Source organism: Guillardia theta (assembly GCF_000315625.1).
Source record: "Guillardia theta CCMP2712 unplaced genomic scaffold GUITHscaffold_50, whole genome shotgun sequence".
NCBI classification, from domain to species: domain Eukaryota; class Cryptophyceae; order Pyrenomonadales; family Geminigeraceae; genus Guillardia; species Guillardia theta.
The window spans coordinates 40,611-49,853 of NW_005434624.1; the positions used below are offsets into that span (position 1 = coordinate 40,611).

The 9,243-nt window shown below is 58.8% G+C and overlaps 4 protein-coding genes across 4 annotated transcripts; 3 read left to right on the forward strand and 1 right to left on the reverse strand.

Annotated features, from left to right (window-relative positions):
* Window positions 1–1,754: 1,754 nt before the first annotated feature.
* GUITHDRAFT_111117 (hypothetical protein) lies at window positions 1,755–3,060 on the forward strand (the record flags this gene model as incomplete). The annotated part of the gene is made up of 5 exons (XM_005829670.1): window positions 1,755–2,243; window positions 2,295–2,362; window positions 2,411–2,467; window positions 2,727–2,825; window positions 2,883–3,060. 5 exons carry the CDS (start codon window positions 1,755–1,757, stop codon window positions 3,058–3,060), a joined length of 891 nt encoding a protein of 296 aa, XP_005829727.1.
* A 220-nt stretch (window positions 3,061–3,280) lies between these two features.
* Window positions 3,281–3,737, forward strand: GUITHDRAFT_111118 (hypothetical protein; the record flags this gene model as incomplete). The annotated part of the gene is made up of 3 exons (XM_005829671.1): window positions 3,281–3,413; window positions 3,455–3,594; window positions 3,645–3,737. 3 exons carry the CDS (start codon window positions 3,281–3,283, stop codon window positions 3,735–3,737), a joined length of 366 nt encoding a protein of 121 aa, XP_005829728.1.
* Window positions 3,738–4,382: 645 nt separating this feature from the next.
* GUITHDRAFT_140912 (hypothetical protein) lies at window positions 4,383–6,008 on the forward strand (the record flags this gene model as incomplete). The annotated part of the gene is made up of 12 exons (XM_005829672.1): window positions 4,383–4,436; window positions 4,488–4,544; window positions 4,576–4,616; window positions 4,700–4,727; window positions 4,774–4,861; window positions 4,915–5,040; window positions 5,350–5,477; window positions 5,520–5,612; window positions 5,664–5,717; window positions 5,762–5,833; window positions 5,894–5,946; window positions 5,990–6,008. The coding sequence occupies 12 exons, from the start codon at window positions 4,383–4,385 to the stop codon at window positions 6,006–6,008; spliced, it is 813 nt and encodes a 270-aa protein (XP_005829729.1).
* Window positions 6,009–6,279: 271 nt separating this feature from the next.
* GUITHDRAFT_111120 (hypothetical protein) lies at window positions 6,280–9,080 on the reverse strand (the record flags this gene model as incomplete). Its single annotated transcript, XM_005829673.1, has 5 exons — window positions 6,280–6,457; window positions 6,505–6,544; window positions 6,698–6,796; window positions 6,840–7,112; window positions 7,172–9,080. The coding sequence occupies 5 exons, from the start codon at window positions 9,078–9,080 to the stop codon at window positions 6,280–6,282; spliced, it is 2,499 nt and encodes an 832-aa protein (XP_005829730.1).
* Window positions 9,081–9,243: the final 163 nt, after the last annotated feature.

The following is a 9,243-nucleotide window of genomic DNA, read 5'->3' on the forward strand; positions in this document are numbered from 1 at the left end:
TTGGATGCCGGGGAGGAAGCAGGCGAGCTCGGACCAGCAGCAAGCACCCCATAGGATTTACTGGCAGAAGGTAAAAAGTGCCTCAAGCAAAACAAAGCAGGAACAAGCTGAACCGGCAGGCACACAGTCCACAGCGACCAGTGGTGTCGAGCTCTCCGGAGGCACCCGACGTCACAGTGAGGGACGGAGACGCCTCGCCAGCTCCGCGCCGATCGTCGGGGCCACTCGAAGGGTGTCCCCCATCGGAGTCGGAGACCTCCGGCGAAGACTCCTCGGGCGACTCGACAAAGTCCGAGGAGGAGCTGTCCTCTGGCTCGAGAACTGCTTGCGCCCGCAAGGGCGTCATGCGCCTCGCACCAGACAAGAGCGCTTCCAGCGTCAGCTGCATAGCGAGGCGCTGATAGGTGGCGGCGCGTTTGCGAGCCAAGACCTCAGCAGCAGGTCCGTCATCAGGCACGAAGTGCCGACCAAACGCCGCATCCTCAAGAGGCATTGAGCGCTGAGCAATGATGTCCGCGAGATACCAGATGAAGCGGAGGGTATAGGATTTACTGGCAGAAGGTAAAAAGTGCCTCAAGCAAAACAAAGCAGGAACAAGCTGAACCGGCAGGCACACAGTCCACAGCGAGAAGCTGCACAATCACACACAAAACACAAGCCCGAAAAGAACCAGCACTGCTGGCACCCAGACGCGGCATCGCCAGCCCAAGCGCGAAGCCGCGCAGACAAGCAGCCTAAGGGTCAGGCAATCAAGCAACAAGCAGCAGGAGCATGCAGGAGGAATAAAATCCCTTAGACGCGATACCCGGAGGCAGCCGACTGACCACTGTCAGTCGAGACGTCCGCTGCCGGCACAAAGCGGGCGGCCGCGGACGGAGAAAGGGCAGCCGCCGACAAGGAGCCGGCGCTGCCCGGCCCGGGGGTCCGCCTGGGGCAGCGGACGGAGGGAGGCTGGACACAGGAACACGGTACCGGAGGGTGTCAGGATGCAGGGTACCGTCCGTCGAGATGGCAAGAGGGATGAACGCTCGAGGAGGAGTAGTCATGGCATATGCAGCGCGATGTTTGCGAATCTTCTCAGACGCTGCAACATGGAGGGCGTCGAGGTTGACCCCCCCCCACTTGGTCAGGTCGGCAGAGCTACCAATGTAAGGGTGGACCAACGTCACGTCCGCCATCAAGCCCTCGTACTGCTCGGACCCTCGATCGCGGTATAGGATTTACTGGCAGAAGGTAAAAAGTGCCTCAAGCAAAACAAAGCAGGAACAAGCTGAACCGGCAGGCACACAGTCCACAGCGAGAAGCTGCACAATCACACACAAAACACAAGCCCGAAAAGAACCAGCACTGCTGGCACCCAGACGCGGCAGCGCCAGCCCAAGCGCGAAGCCGCGCAGACAAGCAGCCTAAGGGTCAAGCAATCAAGCAACAAGCAGCAGGAGCATGCAGGAGGAATAACATCCCTTAGACGCGATACCCGGAGGCAGCCGACTGACCACTGTCAGTCGAGACGTCCGCTGCCGCCACAAAGCGGGCGGCCGCGGACGGAGAAAGGGCAGCCGCCGACAAGGAGCCGGCGCTGCCCGGGGGTCCGCCTGGGGCAGCGGACGGAGGGAGGCTGGACACAGGAACACGGTACCGCTCGAGGTAGTCCTCCTCGCTAGCCTCCGAGTCAGCGGTAGCCGAGTCAGTGGTAGCCGCCCGTGACGGCGGCGACGCCGCGGCAATGCCCAAGGACCGGCGTGACCCGACCGATGCCGGGGAGGAAGCAGGCGAGCTCGGACCAGCAGCAAACACCCCAGTGGTGTCGAGCTCTCCGGAGCGCCGCGGATTCCAGGAATGTGGATATCGCCCTTCATCTTGCGGCCATGAGGATGGGAGGGTACCTGCCGTCGAGAACGAGGATCCCCGACTGTATCGATGACGCTCTGAAGACCAGCTTCGTTCAGCATCGACCGAATCGTACGAGTAAGGTTGTCATGCGCCGTGGGAAGCTTGGAGGATCGGCGTTTTCAGGTCTGGAGATGATGTGCAGCAACGGAGGGATCGAGCTCGCGCTGACATCCATCACATTCCGTCGGACACTGGCAGATCGGCATGCCATGGAGATAGCAGTCGAGCATCTGAGCATAGCGGTGCGGGAAGGCCTTGAGGGGGTAGTAGCGAAGATGGTAGACTGCAAGACCCTATCCTGCGACTGGAGCGAGAGTGTCCTGCGGCGTCATAGGATTTACTGGCAGAAGGTAAAAAGTGCCTCTGTGCAAGGTGAGGATATCACGCTGCTGATCGTTCAGCGCAGCGCGAGCATGCACATGGCGAGGGAAGACGCGCATGACAAGGTTAGTGGATTTACTGGCAGAAGGTAAAAAGTGCCTCAACACGACAAGAGGGGTCACATTTCGCTGCGCAGGGGGAGGAATGAAGTGCTCATGAGACGAGTCGACGAGAGCGCGCAAACCAGGAATGTGTACCACAGATGCCGGGGGGCGTCCTGCGTCATCAGGCACAGCAGCCGGGGCAGGTGGGATCGCCGCGCCATCTCACTTTAGTGGATTTACTGGCAGAAGGTAAAACACGACGGTAGAGGATCGCTCCAGCATTATGAACGAAGTCGTGCGCCTCAACGAAGAAGGTCGCTAGAGGATACTTCTGGGCACGGAGAGATCTCGAGCAGTGAACGTCCAGGCTATGAGGAGAGGGCAGCGTCCGGGACATCGGCTGGTCAGAGGGTCTGAGCAGTACGAGGGCTTGATGGCGGACGTGACGTTGGTCCACCCTTACATTGGTAGCTCTGCCGACCTGATAGATGGATTTACTGGCAGAAGGTAAAAAGTGCCTCAAGCAAAACAAAGCAGGAACAAGCTGAACCTCCTGGCTCACAGCGCACAGCGAGAAGCTGCACAATCACACACAAAACACAAGCCCGAAAAGAACCAGCACTGCTGGCACCCAGACGCGGCAGCGCCAGCCCAAGCGCGAAGCCGCGCAGACAAGCAGCCTAAGGGTCAAGCAATCAAGCAACAAGCAGCAGGAGCATGCAGGAGGAAGAAAATCCCTTAGACGCGATACCCGGAGGCAGCCGACTGACCACTGTCAGTCACGGCGAGACGTCCGCTGCCCGGCCGCCACAAAGCGGGCGGCCGCGGACGGAGAAAGGGCAGCCGCCGACAAGGAGCCGGCGTTGCCCGGGGTTCCGCCTGGGGCAGCGGACGGAGGGAGGCTGGACACTGGAACACGGTACAGCGGTAGCCGAGACCAACACCGCCCGTGACGGCGGGCAATGCCCAAGGACCGGCGTGACCGTGACCCGACCGATGCCGGGGAGGACTTGAAGCAGGCGAGCTCTGACCAGCAGCAAGCACCGAGTAAGGTTGTCATGCGCCGTGGAAAGCTTGGAGGATCGACGCTTGCAGGTCTGGAGATGACATCCATCACTGGCCATTGCGTCGGACAGGCTGGCAGATCGGCAGGGCTAGTAGCTCGAGACTCGCATCGGAGAGTGGCGCTCAGGAAAGTGAGCGAACTTTTGCGAAGATGGTAGACTGCAAGACCCTATCCTGCGACTTGAGCGAGTATGTCCCGCGGCTGTGCAAGGTAAGAATATCACGTGGGCTGGCGGTGCCGGGTCTGCTGACAGTTGCCAGCCGAATGTTCCAGCCGAATGTTCTAGCAGTGCTGGTTACTTTTGGTCTTGTTTTTTGTGTTTGTTTGTGCAGCTTCTCGCTGTGGCGCTGTGACAGAGGGAGGAGCACGGTACCGCTCGAGGTGACGCAACACCAGCGACGCCGCATCAATGCCCACTGGACCGGGGCTGGGCGGCATCGGAAGCAGGCGCCGCCCGCGAGCTTTTCGGTCGAGATGGCAAGAGGGATGAACGCTCGAGGAGGAGTACGGTAGTCATGGCATATCAAACGCGATGTTTGCGAATCTTCTCAGACGCTGCCAACATCATGGCATGGAGGGCGTGTATGAGGGCGTTCACGTCCCCTGCTGTGCCGGTATCACGGTGGTCGTTGCTTGCCGGGGGCCTCTCTGCTGTACGGTCTACGTGGCTTTCCGCGTGGGCTGGCGGTGTAGGGTCTGGTTGCCAGCAGTGCTGGTTACTTTCGATCAGGCTTGGGACGGTTCGTGTGTTTGAGCTTGTTGCTCTCGGACAGGCACTTTCTACCTTCTGCGAGTAAAACTCAGTACAGACGTCACTGGCATTGATGGACGGAGAGGCTTCACCAGCTTCACTCTTGATTGCCGGAAGCTGCTCGGAGGCCCAACCGTTGGCTTAGCAAGTTCAGAAACTGACTCGACACTGAGATAATTAAGCCCGCCTCGGATCACACATGGGCTCATCCGTTATACCCGTTACGTGAGTGTCAAAGGTTCCGAGAATGGCGCGAGCGTTTCCAGCAATCCTGCGAGCCATGGAAGAGCTGAAGGAGATGGTGAGAGGAGAGCGAAGAGATGAGCGGAAGGCTGTACGTGATGATAAGCAGGAGCACGAGTCTCAGAGTCGATATGATCCCTTGGTCAAGGTCAATCTGCACCGGGAGGTGGGGGTGGTTGTGAGCTGAGAGCATGCAGGGCACGAGGAAGAAGCACAGGTTCATCTCATGCATCGAGAGGTCAGAAGGCTCTTCAAGGTTCTCGCCCATCAAACGCTTCCATCCCCAGCCTATCACTTACATGTTGCCTTGAAATCGGCCAGGTCAAGATCTCCCGTTGCCTCTACTAAGGTGTGAGGCTAAATTCATTCCTCCTTCACTCAGTGAGTGACTGCAGGTCAAGTACGAGCGTCAAGCGCGTGAGGAGGGAGGTGAAGAGATCAGTGGATGGCGGTCTGAATGGTTGGGAGGAAAACTCATTCCAGGTGAGACTCTACGCTTGGTCACGATCTTGTCCCTCAGTTGAGATGTCTGGCAGGAATGGAGTGGAGGAGGCAGCGTAAACAAGGCGCTGCGAGGGAAGGCGAGAGCAGGAGATTACCTGAGATCACAACGTTGAGCCCTAGCATGAAGAGTCACAAGCTCATCAAGTTTGATCCGATCGGTGAGAGAAGGAAATGCAAGGAAGGATGAAGATATTTTTGTGATGAAGTGAGGGGACGACGACGACGTTGATGTCGATTATGACGAAGAAGAAGACGACTGCGATAATGATGATACGACCACCTCCAACGTGTCAACAACGATTGTGGTGGTGGTGGTGGTGGTGGTGGTGATGACAACGGTATAGTTGATGACGATGATGATGATTTGAATTAGTATGAGGGTTTGGAGGGAGAGGACGAGGAAAAGTAGGCATGAGATCTAGCTAGTCAAGCTCATTCTTATTTGAAGGTGCTGGACTGCATGACAGTGACATCTGGGATCTCTGGTGCTAGTGCTGTGCCATTAGCTGATACTGACAAACTTGCCAGCGAGGAAGAAGTTGCACGACGGATTCCAGCTCAGATCCAGCAGTACGAGGAGTTGTTCAAGAAGATAGTACGAGAGGCTGCGCAAGTCATACCTGACCCTTCTCTCTAGAGGCACAGCACCAAAATCCTCGCACAGCTGGGAGTGAGCCCGCCGGACGTATCGACAGACACGTTTCGTTCGAGTTCCATCCAAGAAGCTGAGGTGAGGCGAATAAAGAGACGAGGAGGTGAATTTTCTTGACGCCAGCTGTAGTCTCGAGCAGCAAAATGGTGGAGGAAATTGAAGGAGGAGGAACAGCAGCAGGAGGTAGCTTGAGTTCAACCTTTTAGCCTGTATGAAAGAGGGAGCAGGAGACTCAAAGAGACCTGCTCTTTGCCGAGACGATTCGGAGGCGAGGAAAGCGAGCAGGGAAATACTTCCAGGTAAACATGCCTCGCTACTCTCACTCTTCTCTCCCCCTTTCCTCTTATCCCTGCCTGCAGCTGGAGCGAGCCTCTCACAGCAAGTCGACCTCCCCTGCTCCCTCCCTCGATCGGTGAGTTGAAATTCTTCTTGCTCGTCTGATCTTGATCACGCAGGACGTTGAGCCGCCTGTAAAATCATCCCAACACTTTTCTCTCCCCTCCTCTTCTTTCCTCTGTTTCCCATTGACTTTGTCCTCGCCCTTACACTTTCACAGCTCCTTTGCTGCAAAGACTCTTTGAACTTCATGACAAGGACAATCCTGAAGGACGAGGGATGTGGAAAGGGAAGACAAGAAAGAGGAGGATGCGGTCTCTCCCTGGCCTCTTCATTCAGCTTGCTGTCACCTCCACAAGTGCGAGATGACATGTCGATCTGAACCAGTGACAACCTGCAACGATGCAGATCAGAATGATGACAGGGAGACCGAAGGCTTGGAAACGAGGGCAGTAGATAGGGAGGAAGGAACCTGGTTGATCATGTTGCTGAAGTTTTTCCCGATGTCTCGCATCCTCTCGTCGATGACGGCAAGACGATCAGGAGCAAAGCGGGACAGACTTTCACCCTCTGCCTTCCCGTCAAGCCTTAGAGATCTCGTGAGCATGGTCTAGGCGAGTGGTGGAGCCATCACCTGCTCTCCTTCTCCTCAATCCCGCCGGACAGCAGCAGCCCTGCAGGAGACAGAACATGCGAGCAAGATGCAAGTGTGGGGGACTCTCGACAGGAAAGTTTCCACAAGGCAAGAAAGGAAGCCAAGAGGAGACAGTCTTTGAACTGCAGGACGATCAGAGTTGTCTCCTCCTGCCCCTTCCTCTATTCCCTACCTGCTGGCCTCCCTCGCCTCCTCTGCTCCCTCTGATACTGCGCTGAAGCATGCGGGAAGTGATCAGACAGCCTTGTGCTCGCAGTTCCATGGCCGTCATCTGCTCAGAGTTGAGTTGTGGGAGGAGGCAGGCGGCTTCTTACCGTCTGTAATTGTGATCGCCAGCGCAAGAAGGGAAGGAGCAGGATGAACCTGCGAGCCCGTCGCTCCGTGTAAGCGCAGAAACTTGCGAGGACACGAACGAGAGGAGAAGAAGAGACGGAGACGAGCGAGACTTGGAGCAGCAGCCGCGTCACTTGGCTTCCTCCTCTCCACATCCTTCGGACAGCCCAGGCAAGGAACGCGCGCAGCTTCAATCGAGCATCCACTCGACGGGCCATGGCATGCAGATGCTGCCACTCCCCCGCTACTCGTCGCTGGCAGGAGGAGCAGGAGGAGCAGGAAGCATCCTCAGTCTGTCGAAAGCCATCGCTACCTCCCTCCTCCCGCTCATGCAAGGGATGCGACGAGTACAAACGAGCATGGAGAGAAAGTTTTCCTCGCAGCACGAAGTTCTCCCGCATCTGATCCGAAAGTCTCTCAGCCTGCGCGTCATTTTCCTGCTTGTACCGCAGACATTCATCCTCAAGTTGATCCCTGTAGCTCTCCAGCTGGCTGATACGGTGGAGACATTCAGCTGGGGTCTTGCTGGCGTACGAGGAGGAAGGGGTCAAATTGAACTTTAAGCTTTCGATCCTCACGATCCTTAGCTGAGCCCTCGCGACTTCGCGGGTCAACCGATTCACTTCCTCCTGCAGCTTGACCTCCCTGCTCTGCTCCTGCTGCTGTCTCAGCTGGCTCTCTCGCGTCCGCCGGCTCTCCAGCCTCTCCCTCAGCTCGTCCAGATCGCTCTCGACCCGGCTGCTGGTCTCATGCAGCTCCCGCAGGAGGCGCGAAGTAAGATGGAAGAGCTGGAAGCTCTGCTCGTCTGCCAGGTCGACGGAGCCGAGCGGGAGGTCAAACGTTTCCTCGATGCACATCAGGCTCGCCGATCGGTTGACAAGGAAACCGAAATCGAAGGAAGGAACCGGAAGCACTCCTCCGGGCCCCAAGCTCTTGTTCACGTTGTGATGGGTTTGGATCCAGTTGGTCTTGAGCTGGGACAACAAAGATTCCATCTGCCCTGCAAACGAATCGCACAGAAGGAAAACTTGGAGCGTAAGGTTGACGTCGTTCGAGGCAGACGAACTGGAGCCCTTAAGCAGGTCAGCTGACCGCCCAGCCGATCGAAAAAGGGGAAGAAGAGCAGGAACAGGTGACGATCGAAGAGCATCGCGACGGACAGCATGAGAGAAACACAAGCGAGCCAGGTGAGACGAACGAGGGATCAAAACCTTCCGAAAACATCGACCCTCCTGCCGCCCGTCTCTCTCCGCCTCTCCCTCCGCCTCTCGCACTCGCAGCAGGCCCTCCACCGCCCTCCCCCGTGCTCGCCCGGCCTCTCCGACTGCCGCCCACGCCTCAAGCGCCTTGCCCAGCCTCTGCGTCCTCCCCCGCGCCTCAGCCCTCGCCCTCGCCCTCGCCCTTCTCCGCCCTTGCATGCTCCCTTCCTGCCATGCCCTCACCAGCCGCCTTGCTTCTGCCTCCTCCTGCCGCCGTGCAAGCCTCGCAAGGATCCTCCTCCCCTCTGCCTTGCTCGCGCACTCGTCCTTCCATCCCGTCCACGCTCGTCTCCTCGCCCCCTCGCCTCGTCTCGCCTCTCTTTGTCTGGTCTCTCTCCCTGTCCTCTGCTTCCACACGACCCTCTCTGCCCAGGCCTCCAGCTGAGCTTGCATCAAGCTTCTGACCTGGCGGTGAGGGGCGGCCTTTCCGTCGTCATTGCGCTCCTTTGCCCATCCCTGCCAAGCCTCGAAGTGCGCCCTCCTCTCCCGCCGCCCCCGACGATCTCCCAGCTGCCGCCCCAGGCGCATCTCCTCTGCCTTGGCCCTCCTCCTCAGCCTCCAGGCCCTTATGTACCCTCCCAGCCTCCGCCCTCCCAAGACCTCTCGTAGCCTCTCCCCCCTCTTGCTTCTCTCTTCCCTGTCTGCCAGCCCCGCTGCCAGCCCTTCCCACCCTCCTCGCATCAGCCCTAGCGCCTGGCGTGCCCCCCTCCTCTCAGCCTGCCGTCTCCTCTCCCGGCTGGCGGCCCATGCCCCCTTCCAGTCCCTGAACGCTTCCTCCTGCCGCCCTTCTCTCTCCGCCTCTCCCTCCGCCTCTCGCGCTCGCAGCAGGCCCTCCACCGCCCTCCCCCGTGCTCGCCCGGCCTCTCCGACTGCCGCCCACGCCTCAAGCGCCTTGCCCAGCCTCTGCGTCCTCCCCCGCGCCTCAGCCCTCGCCCTCGCCCTCGCCCTTCTCCGCCCTTGCATGCTCCCTTCCTGCCATGCCCTCACCAGCCGCCTTGCTTCTGCCTCCTCCTGCCGCCGTGCAAGCCTCGCAAGGATCCTTCCTCCCCTCTGCCTTGCTCGCGCACTCGCCTTCCATCCCGCCACGCTCGTCTCCTCGCCCCCTCGCCTCGTCTCGCCTCTCTTT